At 34.1% G+C, this 21,971-nt stretch overlaps 1 protein-coding gene across 16 annotated transcripts in view; it reads right to left on the reverse strand.

Moving 5' to 3' along the window:
* The window catches only part of NCOR1 (nuclear receptor corepressor 1), a 165,580-nt gene that overhangs the window by 93,011 nt on the left and 50,598 nt on the right, over window positions 1–21,971 (reverse strand). For 11 of the 16 annotated variants that reach the window (XR_012481479.1, XM_074263934.1, XM_074263933.1 and 8 more), the window contains exons 5-12: window positions 21,730–21,912; window positions 14,860–14,973; window positions 8,550–8,606; window positions 7,072–7,124; window positions 6,710–6,736; window positions 4,337–4,403; window positions 2,329–2,501; window positions 1,256–1,346 (exon numbers count right to left, since the gene is read on the reverse strand). Coding sequence is in view for 15 of the 16 variants with exons in the window: in XM_074263934.1 (XP_074120035.1) it covers window positions 1,256–1,346; window positions 2,329–2,501; window positions 4,337–4,403; window positions 6,710–6,736; window positions 7,072–7,124; window positions 8,550–8,606; window positions 14,860–14,973; window positions 21,730–21,912 (765 nt within the window). In the remaining variant the exon portion in view is untranslated. Of the gene's footprint in view, window positions 1–1,255; window positions 1,347–2,328; window positions 2,502–4,336; window positions 4,404–6,554; window positions 6,686–6,709; window positions 6,737–7,071; window positions 7,125–8,549; window positions 8,607–14,859; window positions 14,974–21,729; window positions 21,913–21,971 lie in introns of those variants that run through there. The other 5 variants (XM_074263926.1, XM_074263927.1, XM_074263929.1 and 2 more) reach the window with 2 other exon arrangements.

The raw sequence follows: 21,971 nt of genomic DNA on the forward strand, positions 1-21,971 counted from the left end.
TCCTTATGCTTACATAGTAAATAACATGATCATCTTAAGCAGGGTCAGGGATAGGTAGATGAAAGAATGTAGAAGAACTGGGAAGTTATATATAATAATTTTTCAGGTCCTCCTGAAGAAAATCTTCATCACTTTCAAGCTCTATGAATTCCTAAACAGGCTCATACACGAAGCAAACTTAAGTCAAAGACAGTACTTCACAAAGAGAGATGAAATTTCCCAGGACAAATGCCATAACAAAGAGAATCTGCATTTTAAAAAAACTTCCCACTGCCAAAGAATGGTCCATGGATAAGCAAAATGTTATCAATTTAAGTATTTGGAACAATTTCATATAATCCCATGTTTTGTTTCTTCAAATATCTGAAAAGATAAATGCAAATGGCAGCCATCTACTGGGGAAAGCCCTAAATTGGGAGTTAAGGACCCAAGTCAAACTCATAATTCTGCAGTTGTTTCAAAGGCCCTCTAGCTCTAGGCCTTATCTCCCATATGGAGATAAGCTCAGAGGCTCCTTCCAGCTCTAAATTATGATTCTAGGATTAGAGTAGAATAGACCATCAATACAAAGGTCTTCTCATTGGCAGATGGGGCAACTGAAGCAAATAATAGCTCATGACTTGCCAATCACACAAGCTGACAGAATAGCTAGGATCTGGAAAAGCCAAATCCCACAAGTCCTTCAGAAAAGAGAGCTAAACTCTTGAACATGCTCCTGTCTGATCATAATACCAAGCCATTCTTGGACTACCCTTACCACTATACTTGTCAAACAATCCAAACACCTAAATCACCATTCTCTCTTCCCTCCCTCCATCAAAAAACCCAAATGTCTCCAATCTAAAGTTTCAGAAGCAATGAAAATGAAGTGAAAAAAGTTAAAAGAGAAAAATAAGTGAGTAGATGCAGAAAGATTATATTTATAATTCCTCTACAGAGCTTACATCAAATTATAGCATTATCTCTTGTAAATATATTACGTTCTTTAAATTAGGCGCTCTTTCTGTGATTACCCTCACCTCGCTATTCTTGATTTGTACAAACCACCAACTTTGTTGCTAAATCTGTAAATAAAGTTGAGGTCCACCAGTGGGTATAAAGATCTAGTTAATCTTATAAGGACGTGTACCGTGAAGATAGAATCAGTCATTCATAGACTTGTCCTCTTCTCTGAATAATGCATAAAAATATAGCTCTCTAGGGGCTAAGACTGAAAGAGGCTCCATAAAACCTCCAAACCAATCACCAGGCTTACCTCCTGCTCAGAGAGGCCATCAATAATTTCAGAAATCTCATGCTCACTTCGTGCAATTGTGGCAGAAAGACCAGCTCCTCTCTGCCCAACCCTAGACACAAGAAGAAAAGTTCAAGCAGAATAGAAGATCTTTTACATTTTAAAGTATACGATCATTAAATTTACCATACTAATTTCTAGAGGAGGGCATTGTGTTTTGCTTTTTAAATATCCTGTTAAAAACACAAAAATGAATGCAAAAAAAAATTTAAAATTTGACTAAATAAGCAGGCTAGGTAACATGAGGCGATCACCATGTAAATGAGTAACTATTTAAAAGCTGATCCAAACATTTAAAGGCCACATGCTCAACAAGTGCACATATGGGAGAACCTTCTGGAAGAGTATTCTTAGAGTCGGTTGTTTTTTTTGTTTTTTTTTTTACAGCTGCCGATTTCATCTAAACTTTAGACAGGAGCCTCTGGTCTGTCTTTCAGCCAAGAGTAGCATGGCTAAGGAGTATGACAAATGTAGCATGGCTAAGGAGTATGACAAATGTTTTTTTTTTTTTTTTTTTAAATATCCTCCAATATAGAATTAAGTGGGATGAAAAGGATTTTCATATTTCTGGTTTGCAAGAGATAATAAAAACTAAAAAACTCAAAAATCTTTACCAATAAGCATTTTATTTTCTAAAAAGAAAAATAAGCTAGAATTTATCCAAACAAATAAAAAGAATTTCTTAAACTGGATAACTTGTTATCAATTAACATCACCACAAACCTTTTTAAAGGTATTGTTAGAATGACTATAATGTGGAATTCAGATGCTCTGCATGGCATTGTCATCTATATTCACAGTCATTCTTAAAGAGGATTATATGTTCAAAAACTAGAAAGCAATTTTTAAATATTCTCTTCTACTCAGTTTTGCCCCAAAAAGAAAAGTTTAAAAAATGATAAAAGTAGATGACTACCAACTATTTGATTCTAAATAAATGTACTAGAGCTTTATTTTCCTTAATTTGATAAAGTGGTACAATGCATAGTGATAGTCAAATTTTTCATTGGAAAAAATGTTATAGATATTATTACCTCTGAAATCTTTCTTGTTGTTCCCTTTGCTTTCGAATTTCTGGAAATTGTTTTTCATAGTATTCTCTGGTTTTACTCTCTTTAGCTTTCCTCCGGGGATTATTCTCTATTCTGTCCACTTTTTTCTCCCATGCCTCCATGAGCTGATCATAACGCTGGCAGATTTTCTGTTCCTATTTAATATGGAAAAAAGAAGTTAATTATGGACAAAATATAACTGAAAGGCTTTGAATAGCATTACCCTGGTGTGTCACAAATATGTGACTTTGTCAAAGGGATTACACTTTAAATAGAATTTGAAAAGGCAGGTCGCTCAGTGGTGATGTCTCTATTCTGAAGAGTCAAGTAAATGGTGATTTCATTACCCAACTCAATTAGATAAAAGTACTTAGAAAATATTATTATTATTATTAGAGGGTGTACGTGTATATGTGTGTTATATTATACTTAGTTTGTCCACACTACAGGTTACACTGGTTGAAAAGGCAGAAGAATATTTAGAATACTCTGAAGAGTAGGCTAATACCAGGGAATAAGCTTTTTTTTTTTTTTTTTTTTTTTTGGCTGAGGCAATTGGGGTTAAGTGACTTGCCCATGGTCACACAGCTAGGAAGTGTTAAGTGTCTGGGGCTGAATTTGAACTCAGATCCTCCTGACTTCAGGGCTGGTGCTCTATCTATTGCCCACTTACAGCTGCCCCGAAATATCTTTCAAAAGCACAAGAGTTTCACCATCACAAACTAGAACTGTGTCAAAAGCTTTTAGCAAAGGGTGACAACTTTAAATTCATGCTCAGTTAACAACATTGTAATTAAAAAAGAAAAAAATTCAAGTGTTCATTATTAAATAGTCCTCCAAAAAGAAATTTGATTTAAAAGCTTTTCAAAGATAAAACACAAAATTTGCGCTCAAATTTCAAACACAGATAAGCCACATGAGCAAGTTAAGGTGAGGAAAAAATAATTTGTCAGAATCTAAATGTTAGAAATAAAGTTATCAAAGGCCAATGAAGACAGTATTGTTTACTGACTTCTCCCAGATGATCAACCAGTGAAACTTATATTAAAATTGGGACTCGATTGAGTCTAACTTCGTCAAAAGTTCTTTATATAATATCATTCTTTATATTAATTTTATTGTCACAATTATATTAATAATTAATTCTATTAATAACAATAATTATCTATGTTAGAAGAAAAGTTTTGAAATTATTTCATTAGAAAAATTATCTATTTAAGGCTTTGAGGATGAACAGAAATTTTTTTTTTTTTTTTTTTTTTTTTTTTTTTTTACAAATGCAGCTCTTTGCTGTCTTCTATTTAGCAACAATTCCTATTTTGTTTTTCTTAAAATACCACATTCAGGACCTTAACAATTAAACTACAAATTCATTCTGCTTTAAATTTAAAAGAGTAACATTTTATTTTGATATTTTAAATAGAAATAGACAAACTATAGTTTGCCTATGAAATGTCATATGAAGAGTACTATAAACTGAAAAATAGAAATTAAACATTGCTATAAAAATTACATCCAAGAAGAATTAGGCTCGTTAAAATCTAAGCATATAAATTTTTTTTTTTTTGCCATTTTCTAATTAAGTTCAAATTAAATCAAATTAAAATATATTTCTATCACCAGGTTTTTAATAAAGAGACCTTTAAGCAAAATTATTCAATTTAAAAGTTAGGGAGAGGAAAGCACAGCCCGCCCCATTCAATCTTCATAAATATTTTTAAAACCACTTACCAATAGTCTTATTCTGGCTGGATAAAAAGAACATAAAATATCGAACCAATCTAAGAATGACACACACAAATATGAAAACTACGACCCCACAACGCTGGTGGAAGTTTTTATTACAATAAGTCAACATCCTCATCAGCCCAACTCTGCACACAGTTGTTCCTCCTGGCCATGGTGCGGAGAAGAGTGGCTGCCTACGCAAACAAACAAAAAGGTTTGTACAAATCTCAGAGACATTAAGTCAATAAGGAGAAGCCCTCACCCTTTGCTTTCTTGCATGATTTCTTCTTTTAAAAAATAAGATGAGTTTTTTCCTCATCACCTGGTTTCTAGAAGAGAAAATATCATTTGTGAAAGTGAGAAAATAATACAAGTCAATAACTGATTTACTCTCTTCATCAAATAGCTTACTGACATGGGAAATCAAGTCAAAATGACTTGAGAATAATTTTCATATAATAAAGTTATCTCAAAATTATTTTTTCAAAGCCAGAAAATTAATATTTAATAATTATAATTGCCTAGAAGGTTTCCTCTTCCAGATTGAGGAAACTCATAAAAATATGTCAATTCTCAATTATTCCTGTTCAATTAAATACAGAAAAATCAAGCTTTCAAATCGAACATGCTAATATGCTAATACCTATTCCCCTTCATCATGCTGTAAGCAGGCCCTTTGTCTGCTCTAAACTAGGAGAGACTGCAAAGGCAGAAGTGTCTAAAGATCGCAATCACTCCAGGAAAGACTCAGCTGTGTAAGCTAAGAGTTTTCCTTTTACACAAGAAGCATGTGTTCCATTAGAGAAAGTTGGTAATAGAGAAATAACAGTCCATTTCCAGCAACTAATTAGAAACAAGAGAAAAGAACTGTGCAGGAGACCTCTATGAGGAAGCACAGGTTCATGATTTTGAAGTTTTGTGATTTTCCCAAAGAAAAGCAAGAAATTTGTGCAAAAACAAAAATATATCCCAGAGCAAAACTGAAATGACCTTCGGATTAACCACGTTACTGTTCCATTGCTATTGCAGGAATATTTGAGATTAGACTATATAGGAAAAGGAGCCTAGAATCACAGAATCATTGTAATATACTTCACCAATTCTATATAAAGTAATGGCCATAGAAAAACAATAATTATGTATATCATACTGTACATATATTCAATTACTGTATATGCATTAGTGCATAATATACACTCAACTGTATGCAGGTCAAATAATTCACATACATTCAATTTTATCTAATTTTAGTTTCTTGAAAAATCAGAAATACATATCCATCACAATTTATAAGTTCTATTTGAAAAGGTAGTTTACTAAGAACTCAAATAAATCTTAAAACTCAAACAGATGAGTACTGAATGTATGAGAGAATACAAATGAAATAGAAGACAGTAACTGTTCCTCAGGAAATATATGAGAGATATACAATGCACAAAATAATTAAAATGAGGTGATTGAAGAAATTATCTAGATTTTTGTTTGCTATTACTTTTGTAGGTATCACAGATTTATTCCATGTTCTAACTTTATGCTGATGCTAGTCAGTCATTTCAGTCATGTCTGACTCCATCTGAGGTTTCCTTGGTTGGTCATTTCCTTCCCCAGCTCATTTCACAGATGAGGAAACTGAGGCAAGCAGGGTGAAGTGGCTTGCCCAGTTAGTACCTGAGGCCACATTTGAATTCCCAAAGAATCTTCCTGATTTCAAGCCCAGAGCTCTAGCCATTGTGCCAACTAGCTGCCTTTCATATTTTATGTTTAAAATATTTTAAATAATTTTTAAAAAAATAAATCTTGTTAACCTCTTTTTTCAGTTTAATGGTATAAGTATCCCACAAGACAAGGCAGTAAGAATGTATAATTATGTTCATGTTCTTACAAATCTTATATTTATAAGGAGCTTTACCCCAGACCAGAATTCAGGTCAGTAACTGTTATTCATATACATAGTCTTACACATTCTTGGCTAAATAATCTTTGCCACCAGTATTCGAGTGAGCTCTTGCTCATGGGTGCAATGGGGTTTTCTGTTTCACTTGTACTCTCAGCAAGAAATGAGAAAAATTAACAACATGCCACTGGCATCAATATTAGTAAACAATAATATATCCTCTTGTTATGGCTAGCAAAACATTCAATAAAATATATGAAAACATTATATTGGAGCTTATCTCATTTTTTGGTAACTTACTAACAAATAATTTACCAGAAAGCATATTAAAATTACAAATCAAAAAACAAAACAAAACAAAACAAAACAAAAAAAAGAGCAAGATCCCTAATGATCCACACCTCACTGCAATTATTTTACGCAAGTCATTTTCATTTCACTTAAGCTCTGAGCCCCCAAACTGGTATCCATCCAGGCCTCATCCTACAATGAGCAAGGATAAGGACTTTGAGGGAGCGAGCAGTCTCCTCGCGCTTCCAAGGCACAAGGCGCCAGGACATTAAATGGCAGAAGGGTCTACAAATACCGTAGCTGGCAAGAGGCATGGAAGGGATTTCCCTAGAATAGGATTGTGAATAATGATAAAATGATCCGTGGCGCTTCTACTTTGCAATGGCAGATGTGGCTTGGTGGGGGACGGTGTCATCACTAGTCTTAAATGAAAAAGCTTCATTATCTTACTTCATCATGCGCCTTGCAGGTGCTCCACTGAAAAAAAGACAAAACAGGAGGCAAAAAATTCAAGCCTCAAGGTAAGCCATTTCAAGGTTCAGTATCCACTCTCTACTAGCGATTACAAAACCAGCCAGGTTATGTCACAGTCTATTTCACTTTTGGTCTTGGGGAACTCAAAGCTGCTCGCCCAACCCCCAAGAAATCAAAGGGAGCTAACACAACGTGAGAGCAAAGGCCCGAGTCTCAAAGGCCTCTAGGACTTTATCTTACAGCAAGCAGTGACCAACAGAGGACAGCCTCACTGACAGAGAGCAGTGCCTTATGGGTGGCCTCTAAATGACAGGATTCCACGATCAAGAAATACTTACGTCTTGATGTTTTCATGGTACACCTTGGTGTCGGACGGCTGGTTGTAAAGTGGCTGTAAAATTTTTAAAAAAAAGAAAAAGAAAAAAGAAATCATTCCTGATATCTATGGAGGATGCAACAGAATATATCCCATGAAGTGTACTCTGAGAAATCTGATATTTGCCCAATCTGAAACATGCCCAAAGAAAGACAACTCTTTGTCTTGCTTTTCCTCTTTTTAGTGAGAATGTTGTTTTGTTTTTTAAATCCAGAAATTGGGCTCATGTCTGATGATGGAAAAAAAAAATGTCATGGGTATTTTAAATTTCAAGTTTAGGGTAGCCATTAACATCATCACTGCATCTTTCCCTCCCTAATAATCCAAATTTACTGTCCTACCAAACAGGATAGAGGAAATGCAGTGGGTTCCTCATATACATAGGACTTCCAACCCTGTTTTCTTATTCACAATGAGTCAAGAGAGCTAGACTTCCTAGAGAGTGGGCTGGCCTGAAGGCAGCAAGGTTCATGTCCTAGCACTGGCCCTTCTCGGCTATGCAAACTGGTCAAGGTATTTAACTTTCTGGAACCCTAGCAAAAATCCTAAAATCTCAGATTACAGAAAGGTGCCAAACTACATGGGGAAGAGGGTCTAGCAGTGATGAGCTAATCAATCTGGACTGATAAAGGAAGGATCCATCAGGTTTGGCCTTTGCACAGAGGGTAAGCTTGAAGCACAAGCTGAGTGAGGCCCTGTGAAGATGCAAAGGTTTTTATCCAAGACCACCAACTTCAATAGAAGTTTGGAGAAGTTGATTATGGGAAGGCTGGGAATCAGGGGAGGAATGTTTTGCAGCCCTAGTAATTCCAAACAACTGACTATTAGGATGTGGAACAGTTAACAGAAGTACCCACAAAAGGCACAACCAACTCATATTAAGAATAAGTTCTACATTCTTCTGCTTTTCTTTTTAAATTTTGTTATTTAAAAAAAAAAAAAAAAAAAAAAAAAGAAGGTTCTCTGGGTAAAAAGGATGCAGATAGCAAAGTTCAAACATGTATGAAGTTTTGCCTTTTAGGAGAAAGGGTAGGGGGAAAGAAGGGGGAAAAAAATTTGGAACATAAGATTTTGCAAGGGTCAATGTTGAAAATTACCTATGCATATGTTTTGAAAATAAAAAGCTTTAATAATAATTTAAAAATAAATAAAACAACCCTTGAGGAAGGGGAAAAATATGTATAAAGTTCTGCTTTCTAGGGGAAAGGAGGGGAAAAAATTTGGAACATAAGGTTTTACAAAGGTGACTATTGAAAATTATCTGTGCATATGTTTTGAAAATAAAAGGCTTTAATAACAATAAAAAAGTAAAACAACCCTTGTGAAAGGGGGGAAAAAATGTGAAGTTCAAAAGGCATCAATTTTTGTAAAAAGAAAAAATGAAAAAGAGAATAAGGAACATAGGAAAACCACATTGGAGAAAGGCAAAGGCTCACTCACCAGCTCAACTTTGGGACCAAGACCTTCAAAAATTTTATGAGCTTCTTCTGCTTTTTTCTATAAGTGATAAAGATATTGTTGTATTGAATAATTATAGTTGAATTACTGAATATAATTATAAATAAAAACAAAATAACCACATATTGAAAAGCCCATACAATTAAATAGATCATTCTGTTACTAACATCACTACCTAAAGCATAGACAATCTTAATGCATTTTGCATTTACGTTTTTAAATGTATCTCTTCGCTGTTATCTCCAAAGAGCCTTCCCCTTGTAACTAATTAAAAGAGAGAAAAAAGTTCTGTTAAAGGCCTACATTGAACAACATATGCATTCTAATACTAAAGTCTCTGCCTGCTACAAAGAGAGGTGCAGTATATGTCTAGCCTGATCATTTTAATTCCTCGATGGTCGGTTTCAAGTGTTTTCAGCGGTTGTTTTTAGTTTACATTACTGGAAGCACTACGCAAAATGGCTTTCTGGTTTAGTTTACCTGGTTTAGTTTCTCCTCGACATCCATCCACATAATTCTTCCCCTTTCTCTGATTCTTCATGTCTGTCATTTTTTACAGCACAGTAACATTCCAATACATTCATATAGCACAATTTGTTTCCCAATTGAATGTCACATTAATTTCCAGCTCTTTGTTACTACAAAAAATGCTGTAATAAATATCTTGGCATATATATGGGACATTTCTGTTTTTGACCCTACACATGTGTGTATACATACAGATATATAAGGTATACAGACATAAGCAGTGTTATCTGTAGGTCAAAGGAAGCAGATGTTTTGATTACTTTCTTAGAATAATTCCAAACTTTTTCAGAATGATTAGACCAATCTGCAATTCCACCAACACTATATATGCCTGTTTTCCCACCAGTCCTCCAATATGAACTGTTTCATGTTTTGTCAAATTTAACAATTTGATAGATCTAATATCTGAGCTGTGTTGACTTGCATTTCTATTTATTAGTAGTAATTTGGAGTAGTCTTTCATGTGTTAAATCACTTATCCACAGGAAAATGACTCAATCTTAAATATTATGTTAGTTCTCCTTACATCTTAATTCTCAAACCACTAGGAGTATTTAATGCAAAGGTTTTTTAAAAACAAATTTTTCTATTATACTTGTGTTGATTCTGTCCACAGAAAAGTTTTTCAATTTTATCTTTCAGGATGTCTTATATCTCTTGTTTAAGAATTTTCACTCTAACTGAAATCATGGAAAATACCTCTATTTACTTTACTTCAATTATCTTAAATGGTGATATATTTTATATTTAATTGAAATAACAATTTTAAACTTAATTGTAGTACATGGTGTGGAATGTTGGTTTAAACCTAATACTGAACCAATCTACTTTCTATTTTTCCCAATACTTCTTGTCAAACAGGGACTCTTTCCCCAAATAGTTTATTTATGTTCAGAGTTTAGCTGTTTCTGATTCATGCTTACCTAGTCTATTCTTCTGATTTATTTTCAATTTTTTTGGCCTAGTATTATAGTTGTAGTGATTCTTGCTTTATGATATAATTTGAGATCTAGAAAGAATGTTTTTTCACACAATGCTAGAAATTCTAAATTCATTTCTCCCAATAAATTTCTATTACTTTGTCTGCTTCTATAAAGTAGCATATAAAATAACTTGTGGACATTCTATTCATACAATATATCTATGATTTAGGTAGTGTCACTATTTTCAATATAATGACACAGTCCAAACTTGGGCACTGATTATCCTTCCAATTATTTCATTTGTTCATCAATTCTTTAGAATATTTTGTAGTCAATTTCTGTTTTATTATTTTGAATAATTTTACTTTGTATTATTTTCTTTTTAAAAAATTTGCTACATAGAAATACTATTAATTTTTTGCAAGTTTAATTTGTGCACTGTTATTTTCATGAAGGTAAAAGTCTCCAATAATCTTTGCCAATTCTCTTATTAAATTTTCTACGTAGACCATCATGTAGTCTACAAAAGGAAATAATTTCCCCCTTCCTTTCCAATGTTCATACCATTAATTTCTTTCTTATCTTGTAATTATTGATACCATGCTAAAACTACATCAACTATTTGCGAGAAGGAGCATTCTTAATTTGCCTTTCATGTTTATTAGGAATAAAGCTTTGAGAATTGTTAAAGCCAAATAGAAATTAACAGCAAAGCTTAACTTTAAAAGTTAGAATTTTCTCTAACTAAAATTAATTGATTGTAAACTCATTTTAAAAAATAAATTTGAAACACATTTCTGGCTCAAATACTGATTTCATTTACCATGTATAATAAAGTTTATTGATTCAGGCTAAACTAAAGTCAGATTAAATTAGGGAATAGTCACAAGCATACGGGAGATATTCAATTTTGATCAAAAGAGAACAATACTTCTTTCTAATAAGTTTTATAATTTTAACATGAAACTTTTGTTTGTTTGTATTGTTAATATATGTATTAATGGCTCAAGGCATATGGAAACAAAATAAGTCCTTTAATAGGTAGACCATCTCCTTTATGAGTTTAATTTAGTACACAACAAAAAGCAATATTTGAATATCTATTAACAAGATGAGGGTAAGTTGATGTCTTTGATAACATTAACATAAGTCCTTGCCCTTAAGAAGTTTGCAATTTAATTTGGAAAAACAAAATATAAACACATGGGGGGAAAAATCATGAGAAAAATATGAAAAAGGAATATGCTATTTTACACTATCTGCTTGGGAAAACACCTTAAAAATAGTGCCCATATCAATTCAACCAAGTCCCTGATGAACAAGAGAAGAATCCCATTCAGGAGTAATCAAAGAAGAATGACCCAAAGCCCAAAGGACTCCTGGTGAAAAACACTCTTTGGCCTCCAGAGGGAGAACTGAGGGCTTCTGAATACAAACCAGAGCACCCTCACTCTCTTTCTTTCTTTCACTTTTTTTTTCTGGTCCATAGCTTCTTGTGCAAAATAACTGTACATGTATTATCTATAGCAGATTAGTCATAATCTCAGGAAGTACAGAACTTAAAACTTTTTTTTTTTTAAGGTAAAATTTGATTTTATATGTAGTTGGAGAAAACAAAAATAAACTATTATGTAAATACAAACAAGCAAAGGAAAGTGACCAGAACGATGAAGAGCTCCAAGAAACAGCAGAACTGGCTGATGGAGGACATGGAAAACCCAGAGGGGAGAAGACCTCAGTTTTTTCTCTTAGGAAGAATGGGGTAATAAGGGAAGAGCAACATGGTAATTCTGTCAGAATGCCTGACCAGGCACCATGTACAGAGGGCTCAAACTTGTGCTGCTTAGCTCCAGAAGGCAGAACAAGGACAAACATAGGTGATGTCTGCTGCAGGAAATAGTGAGCTACCCATTGCTACCAGCAAAGATTGGATGGCCACTTATCAGGTATGTGCAAATGGAAATTCTTATTGAATTTGATGGCCTCTAAAGTCCCTTCCAATTCTGATCAATTTCTGATCAATTGAATTTGAATTCAAAACCATTAGCTTAACTGCTAGTAGATATATCAAATTCAGGCAAAATTAAAGTCTCATTTTCCCATAATGCTTTAAATCACGAGGCAAAAAATTATAATCCATATTTATAGTTCCTACTTGCTCTGCAGTCATTCATTTGCAAAGTATCTCCCTCTCCCCTCAAAAAAATAGATAAATAAACAAATAGAGTATTTGGAGAAATTTCTCTGCTCAGCTCCAATAACTACTTTCCAACATGTATTATTCTGAAACTTGAGAACCAATGAATTATTTCTGGAGTCCACAGCTGTGTGAAGTAATTGCAGGTCATGAGACTGTTTTCAATATTATTACCCTGGTAAAATGGTATGTTTGGCAACCAAAAGAATTTCAGTCTGAACTTTAAATCTAACTCAAGCAGAATTTTCTTCCAGAATAGCTTAATTCTATAATGTCCAGCTTTGCTTTTCCAATCATCCTCCTCAATGTTTCTCACATAACTCCTTATGAACACATCATCGTATGAGGAACTCAAGTTACATGTACTTAAAATGCGGGGTGGAGGAAATGAAGACTATTTCTATTATCTGTCTCACCAAAGGCTGGTGTAATAATGAAATAAGTGTTTTATAAACATTAAGATTCTTTCCTTTCTCTCCGTACTTCAAATGTCTAATCCTGTCCTAGTGCTAGGACAGGACAGTGCCATACTAGAGACAATGATTCAGTAGATACTTAATAAAGGTTTATGTTTTTTTTTTTTTAAAGTAAATAACCAATAAAGTGCTAAGTAAAGTAAGCATTATAAGCCATTAACAGAAAAACTAATAATTTAATAAGTCTGACAAACCCAATCTGTAATCAAATTGGAAGACATAAAAGGAATGAAGAAGAAAATATTTTATTTCATGACCTTACACCTAAAAATTCTTCTCCTTTGGTGCCCCACTATTTAGGATTGATCAATAGAGATTTTTAAAATATGTTATGAAATATATAATTTTATACTAATTACTAAAGAGGAAGTTAACATCTTCACTATCATTAACATATCACTAATATTACAAACTTCACATTACATCTTTTAGGATTTTAAAGAACAGCTGGACATATACTAATGTTACAGCCTAAGAAAATGAATAGTCAGGAGAACTTTTTTCTGCCGGGCACAGAATTCAGAATGACAAGAAATGCTTCTCTAGCTATCAAAAGGACATATAGCTATGACTAAAATTAAATTTAAACAAAATTTTCCATCAAATATTTTTTTCTGTAAGAATTACACTAACACTTGATTCATGTGTTTTATGTCTATAAATCAAATAACTAATTATAAACATCACATGAATTTACACTTATATTTATGTTTCATTCACACTTATGAAGATAATGAGTCAATGATATTTAGCACAAAATACTTAAAAAGAAAAATGATAGCCTGTCATGATACCAATTCCCTAGCATCCACAAAGTACTTATAACTTAATATTTATCTCAAGCAAATTATTAATTAAAAAGTTAGGTTTTGGGGAGGGGGAAATTTAACTATGAATCTAATTATGAACCTATAAAGAAGCTTTGTACACATAAGCATTCTCATCAGTTTTCCATTTACAAATATCATATTAATTTACAGCAGACACTTATCAAAGGAAACACTTATCAAAGGGGAAAATCACATAGCTCTCATCTTAAATTGGACCTGATTTACTCCACTACAGCATTTGTTTTGAATCAAGACTAATTCCTCTTGGTCCCTAAGCTGGTTTATCTGACAGGACCCTTAGCTTTGTTGTATAATGAGCAAATATTTTGATGGCTGCACTTTTCATAACAAGCAAGTCAACTGAATAATCACAGTTTTTATATAACACTTTATGACAGTTTCAAGCTAATAATTTCTTTTCCGTTATCATTTAAAACATTATAAACTGTTGGCTAAGTAAGACAGTGTTTAAGGAAATAGTTAATTTTAAAGCATGGATCTGATTAAAATTATAAATTTTATATATAGGAATTCAAACAAAGCCACAATTCTTGTTACATAACTTCTATAAGTGTTAAAAGCTGACTAACAGAGAAAAGGTCAAAGATCTATAAATTCACATGTATTACAATTGTGTATATACAAATGACTATCATTATCTACGCCAATTTTTTTTTTTAAATCACAAATAGTGCTTTTGTTACAATAGCTTGAACAAAAATGGGAGGGTGAGGGGACCACATACTAACACTATTGTAACTGTAGTCCATTTCAAACCAATTGAAATTTTTAGTTCAAAGAAAACAAGAGATAAAGAAGTTATTTCATGAAGCAAGGAAAGCTGAAATTGGTTTTAGTCTTTGTGAATTCCAAGCATAAGTTTTAAAATTTATAATAATAAAGTTCAGAGACAATTTCCACCTATGACACTAGTTTATTAGTAATGAATAAATATATGTCCCCTAAGAGTTTAAATAATGAGAGATTTCTCTGTGACTTGGGCCAGTAGAGAATGTACATTGCTACTGTGAGAATCTATAATTAGATGATTTCCCCCAAGCCAACCAGATAAATTTGTTGAAACAAATTGTACTTAAGAATCAGGGCTGCTTCCTTACAAAAGGTGCCTATCAAAGAGCTTTCAATCTGATCTGGTGAAAAGGGGAAAAAAAAAAATCATCTTCAAGTCCTGAAAGTTTATGAATCCCAAGAGATTTACAAACATTGATCATTTTAAATGCTCACTGCAACTTACACTCAAAATCAAGAATGGAATGTGTTTTAATATAATGCTGAAGACTACATTCAACAAGCACCTCGAGGCAAACATAGGCTTACCCGATTTTCATCATAAATAATTTGGACAATACTGCGATGTTTCTGCTCCACAGGAGGAGGGGACACAGGCTTCTCTGGCTCTGGAGGTTTAGCAGCTTCTTCTTCAAGTTGTTGCTAAGAAACAGAAAGAAAAAGAAATCAAACATCTACAATATGTTACTCCAACTAATAATTAGTCACTAGAGATAAAATAGGCTACTGAGCAACAGTTGGCTACTTCTTTAAATGAACACAATTACAATAAGAATCATTATTTGGGGTTAATAAAAAAAAAAAACTGAAAGACAACGATGGGAAACAATGAGCAGAGAAGGTACTTTTATATTTTTATTCAAGTAAAAATTACCTTAAACTTTTTTAAATTTTAAATTTTAAAAAGGAAATCAAAAAGATTGGTTATTTCTTCATAAAACTAGATCATAAATACTCCCACAAATGGTTTTAAACAAATATTTAAAAGTACAAAAAAGCAAATCAAAAGCATGATTCATGATAAAGACAAAAAAAATTTTTTAAATAATATAACTTACAGCATAATAATGGATAAACTTTAAAAGACATTGTTTTAATCATGTCTTTAATTATGTACTTAAATTATCATAAAAATGACAACCATTAAATAGGCAGGATAAATAATACAAATATAAAATGAGAACTGGGAAATGACAGGCAAGAAGTATTAATAGCTGACATTTCATAGTACTTTAAGGTTTGTACATACGTTACTCTTATTTATATGTTATCATTTGATAACACAAATTAGTAAACTATTTTTTAAAACATCAAAACTAGAGGAGGCCACAAGATGAAGATTCCAGAACTCTTTTAAAATATTTAATTTATGGATCTACAATGCAAGGGTTTTTAAATACTTTCTCAAATTTTGGAATATAAGATTTTGCAAAGGTGAATGTTGAAAACTATCTTTGCATGTATTTGGAAAAATAAAAAACTATTTTAATTCTAATTTAATTTAATGCTCAATTCAAGCTTTTGTGATCAATAGCTCCTTAAGTAAACAGAATCATTTTGTTCCATTATACAATAGACAAATAGATAGCTATTTTCTCAAACTTTGGAGTCTACTTGTTTATACTCCCTCCTTTCCAGCTTCCTCTATATCTGACTTTGGGCCAAAGTTCATGGAATCAGCCTATCACGGAATCATCTGACATCCCTCCAGTCATAGCCTCTATAAAATTCTCCCAATCACACACATCCTTGTGCCAAATTTTATTTAATCCTCCCAAGAAGATTTCATGGAGTATAACTGCTCCACTAATTATTATCAGTAAATATTTTCTTTCTCATCTTTCCCTATTACAATATAATGAGTTTTTACACACGCCTTTACAAAAAATTTTTGCTTTTCCTATGTTTCTATATGTCACTGGAAGGCCTGTCTTAGGTCGGTCTTTCTGAATACTCTTTAATTCCTGTCACCCTTGCAAAGTATCTCTTTTTTTTTTTTTTCATCTTCCCCAGGATTTGACAGAATGCTAGGTAAAGAAAAGAAGCTCAATAATTAATGTGCAACAAGAAAATGGTATTTACACACATATATTGTATCTAGGTTATATTGTAACACATGTAAAATGTATGGGATTACCTGCCATCGGGGGGAAGGAGTGGAGGGAGGGAGGGGATAATTTGGAAAAATGAATAAACAAAACAAAAAAAAACTTTAAAAGCAAAAAAAAAGAAAAGAAGCTCAATAAATGCAGATGAATGGTGAAGAAAAATTGGAGCTGTTTCAAAAAAGGCAATAAAATTGAATCAGCACCTATCATATTGAAATACCATACCATTTAGAAATGGGGAAAAGTAAAGAGTTAAAGTGATTTCATGTATCTAACAAAGCCTAATTATATGTGAAAAATAATAAGCAGAAAAGTAATAAAGTACTTTTACAAGTTAGAAATTAAAATAATTAGCAATTAGAAAAAAGAGATAGACAAATTGTGGCAAACAAACTAATACAGAAGGTCATTAGTCGCTAAGACACACTTCAAAACATGTCTTACTAAATTTTACTTAGAAGGAAATAATACATCAAGATATTTATAGAAATCCAAGAGTTGACCAAGTTGCTAAATGGTGAGGCTATGCAGATACGCCTGGAAAGTATCTTCCCAGAAACAACCAAAAATAGATCCTATTAAGTGATATTTCCTCCAGTACCATCCCATGAACCATGGAAAACAAGGACTAATTATTATTAACTAGGCATATGACCTTTAGGCAGTCACATAACATTAGCCTTAGAAGTTAGAGGAGATCATTTCTCAGGGCCCTCCCAATTGTGGAATCACACAATTCCAAAACTTCTCCACACTAAAACAAAACAAAAAAAAAAAAAAAAAAAAAAAAAAAAAAAAATTAGCATTCCCTCAAGCTCTTTTCCCTTTCTCAGCTAATTGCCCAGAACCACCTGATCATTGTCTTCACTAGCCCCTCAAACTTTTACTAGAATCTAGTTTCTGATTTTATGAAACTGCTCTCCAAAGTGACTGATGATGGCATCTTTGATTCTCAAATCTCTTGCCTCTGTTCAGTCCTAATCCTCCCCCATCTCTTCACAGAGCACCTCTACTCATCTCTTCCTGGACCGTTTTCCCATCCATGCCCACACATTGGTGTTTGGTATACCCCAAGATTCCCCCTCATCTGTAACATCCCTCCCAATGGCTCTCCAGGGGAAGACAATTTACAAGTGAGTAGTTCCAGCCAAGGCGCCCGGCTATTTCCCCTTCGCTGCTTCAATTCTTTTTCCTTCCACCCTGGACCTAACTCAGGGACTGGAATCCTCTCTGTCCTCACCTTGGACTCTCTGAATCCCAAATTCCTTCAAGACTTAGCTTGAAAACCAGTTGCTAAGAGTAGTTTTGCTGAGGTCCTCGGGTACAAATGCCTCCATCCACAAACTACCTTGGATTTGTTTTACATGTGTTCTGTATTATCTATTTATATAGTGTGTCCCCAACTCATATGTAGATGTCTTGAGAACAGGAGCTAGTCTTTATAACCATACATCCTATCCCATTGCCTGGCAGTTCTTAGGTATTCATAATAAACGCTTACTGACTGAATTATCCACCTGTCATGGTCCAAGTCATCACCTCAAATTCAGAAAATTCCTGGAAAGACAGAATAATCCTTGCAACAATTGTAAAGGGACTGGGATGGTGTTTTGTTAAATCAAACCAGATCCTAGTCCCTTCGAGATAAATGTTTCTAATCTAACCGAACACATCAACATGCAGAACAGAACTGAAACGGCTCGTTAAATAGAAGTGAAATCAACATTTGTCTGAAATAAAATGAGTTTCTCTTCTTTCCTTTTCTCCATTTTCCTTCAGTCCCAGATGACAATTCTTTCCTATGCTTTACTTCACTGAACATTCAGCATTCATATCCCCTGATTTTATCTTTTCCTATTAAATCCTAAAGACCAAAAAATCACAGATTCGTACTTGAAAGGGATTTTAGACATCATCTAGTCCAACAACTTTATTTTATTGATGAGGAAAATGAGCCTTGGACTGGTTAATTGACTTGCCTGTGTTTATATTAAGATGAAAAGAATTAAATCATTACCATATGCCATGCACTATGCTAAAGTCCTGGGTATACAAAAAAGAGACAGACTGTTCACTAGGAGCTAACTAATCTAACTCAAAGAGATTGCACAGATGGATGACTAGTGAATGAGAAAGTTTTTTGGATTGGAGAATCACAAGGACAATGAGTGGATCCACAGTATAATCAATAAACATTCCTTTTCAGAAGTAAAGGTATTATTATATGATTACCATGCCCAGAACAAGAGGTAGAGGAGAAGAGGAGACATACAGAGTAATAGTCAAGATGGCCCAAATGAAAAATTGGGAAGACTGGGAAGGTAACTATGATCTGAGATCAGCTCTATATATCTCATTAAGGCAGACTCCTTTGCAATTTAGTCACCCATCAAGATAACGGGACCCCACCAAAGAAGTACAAAAGATTCAAAAAATGAGTGAGAAAGTTTGACAGAAATTTAGGACCTAGATTCTGATAATTCAGTGAATAGGAATGATAGTCTCAGAGGGAAGAAGCAGCACTGCAGAGGCAGCAAATGGCAAGCTGGACTGAGTAAATGGTTAGAGGGGATGTAAGGGAGCATGGTCTGCAACATGAGCCAGTGAAATACAGCAGAATAGGGATTAATAATAAGAAAACATAGAATTAGAAAACAGGGTGAGCTAGCCACAGGGCATAAGTGAGAGACAACCCAAGGACTTGCAGGCACCCTCAAAATGTCAAGCAACCTAAAGGGCGGTTCCAGTACATTGAGCCGAACCAAGGTGTAACATTTATGAAGGGACATAATAAAAATAATAATGACATACATCTTGTGGAAAAAATGGAGAGATATCAACCAGATGATATGAGAGAGCTTTAAAACTGGAAGAGTGATTGGATTTTTAAGAGGAGTCACTAATGTTTCAATACAATGGGGCGGAAAGGTTATTGGTGATAACCCAACAAAAAATTTTTATTCTTTTTTACCAATTTTTTACCAATAAATAAAGGCATAGATAGCATGCTCAACAAATGTCACTAAATGACAATAATTTACAAAGTATATCATGTCTCTATAAAATCCCAGCCACTTGGCAAGTTAACCAGATGGTATTGTAGGCCACAAGGCAATGGAAGCATGTTGACTGTATTCTAATCAAGGAGACTTCCCATAAGAACCAGAAGCCTACTTCTCCTAAAAAAACAGATTTCTTTAGACTTGATCCTGGGAGGGGGCAGAGCACGGAGAAGCAGAGAGAGAACTGGCCTCAGAGTCAATCAGGCCTGGGCCAGCCTCCAACAAGCCCTGACAGCGTGACCTTTGGCAAACCTTAAGTCCTTCAGTGGCCCTGGCAATGAGGCAGGATAGACCTGCATTGAAGGGAAGATTTCTCCCTGTCAGTTGCAGATTAGACCAGCAAAATCAAAGCTCTGAAGCCCCAAAGCATATCACTGAACACTGTATTTAAATCTAATTTTTAAATTGGGTTGTCAACTATTTTATTTCACCCTTAATTTTAAATTTAAAAACATAATTCCTATTCATTTCTTTATTTCTTTCTTCCTTTTACCTTGTTATACCATGCACTGTCCTATGAAGACTGTTCCATATAGCAATAAAGAATCTTTCTACCCAGAATATGGATAAATCTACTTTTAAATACCAATAACTAACCCCCTTGCGTAGCCTTCTCCTACCATTCCTATGGGGTGCCCTTTCATTGACGAGACTGGCCAAAGGAGATGGAAGCTGAGCCGGGAAGCCTGGAAGGTCCCTTTGAGCTCTGGAGCTTCAGTCCTTCCTCAAGCTTTGTGCATCTTACGCTCTTCCTAAGCCTCTGGATGGGCTCTGTGTCTTTCAAGGACTTTACAACACATCTACATTAACACTCAAGTTTTCACTCTTAGCTTTTTTGGTGAATTCTTCTAAAAAGGTTCCCCTAATCAACCAGTGGCATTTACACCCGAAATGATCTCTGAGCTCGAGAAAAAAGCTGCCCAACATTTATCAAAAGCCTGAAAAGAGAAAAATGGCCACCATGAAGGCCAGAGAGTTTGCCACCCAAAACATACAGGAATGAGGCCTCTGGGTTCAATAAGATAAAGGAGTTGCCTACTGCTTCACTATTTTTTTCTTGTTGATAAGGCTTCCTATTCCTTCTTAGCTGACATTTCCTTGAAACTTCATAAAACTGGTTCATTAATCAATTAGCTCTAAAAGGATTAGATAGAAACTATTTTTAATTAAAAGCTTACCAACTTTTCAAATACATTTAAATGAAATATTATGAAATGTAAGATTTTTCCATTAATGCATTAATAAAATTACTCTATGTTTCTATTAATGGAACTGGCTACTCAATTAATAAATTGGAAATAGCATTGGAAACTAGTTCATCAACACTATCATTTAGAAGAACCTAATTTTAAAAACACCTTGTCATTGATTTAAGCCATTTTACTTGTAAAATAGGCCAGGTCACTTGTCTATATCCCAAAATAACCATATCTACACCTGCCTAGTAATATAATTAATACCATGTAATTAGCACTCACATTCAATTCAACACAGGGTAGTAAAGAGAGAGATGGACTTGCAATCAGGGAAACCTCTATTTAAATCTTGTATCTGAAATATCCCATGTTGCTCTAGGAGAGTGATGTCATTTCTCAGGACCCTCTAAAAGTTCAGGGGGAATTGAAGGTATAGACATGTTTCACCCAGATAGTCCCACACCAGTGAGGTCATGGGTCCAGGCAGACCCCACCTCTGTCCAAGTCTAGATCTTCATTACCAAAGGCCCATGAGTTAGTAAGACAAGTAAGGCAATTCCTATGCTCAGAGAGCTCCAAATTTTACTGGGCACAGACAGAGCATGCAGGTGAAAGGTCAAGGGCAATTCTTGGTGGAATCTGAACTGGGCTTTGGAATACAGAATTTCAAAGGAAAAGGCAGAGAAATTTTTGCACAGAAGAAGCAACATTTAAAAAAACAAAACAAAACCCAGAGGAATGCATGCATTCTGCTCAGGAAGGGTCAATTATTCCATTCAGCTAAAGATTTTTCTGTCTAGAGAATGAGGAGAGCTGGAGATCTTCAATGCCAGGTGAAGAGGGCAAGAAGCCACCAAAAGTTCCTGATGACCCCAGTGTAACTGAGCTGTGTTCTAGAAGATTAACTTAACAGCAGTACCCATATGTCAGAGGAGGAAATGTAGGAACAAAGTTGGATGGCAGTGATGGCAAAAAAAGCAACAAAGCAAAAAAAAAAAAAAAAAAAAAAAAAAGGCTACAAAATGTGCTTACCTGCTTCTTTTTCAGTTTGAGAATCTGCTGCTCTACCTTTGCAATTTCTCGATCTACCCGGTCCATGCTCTGTATTAACTCTTCCTTGGAAAGTTTGGAAGGAGAAGCATTCTGGTCATCTCCACAGGGCTGGCCAGAAATAGGAGAAGATGGGGCTTCATGTTTGCTTCCAAAAGCTGGCTCCTTGAGAAGAAAATCAATGGGGTTAATTATGAAAACAAGTTTTTCTCAAATAAATCCAA

This window comes from Sminthopsis crassicaudata, chromosome 4 (assembly GCF_048593235.1).
Source record: "Sminthopsis crassicaudata isolate SCR6 chromosome 4, ASM4859323v1, whole genome shotgun sequence".
Classification (NCBI taxonomy): domain Eukaryota; kingdom Metazoa; phylum Chordata; class Mammalia; order Dasyuromorphia; family Dasyuridae; genus Sminthopsis; species Sminthopsis crassicaudata.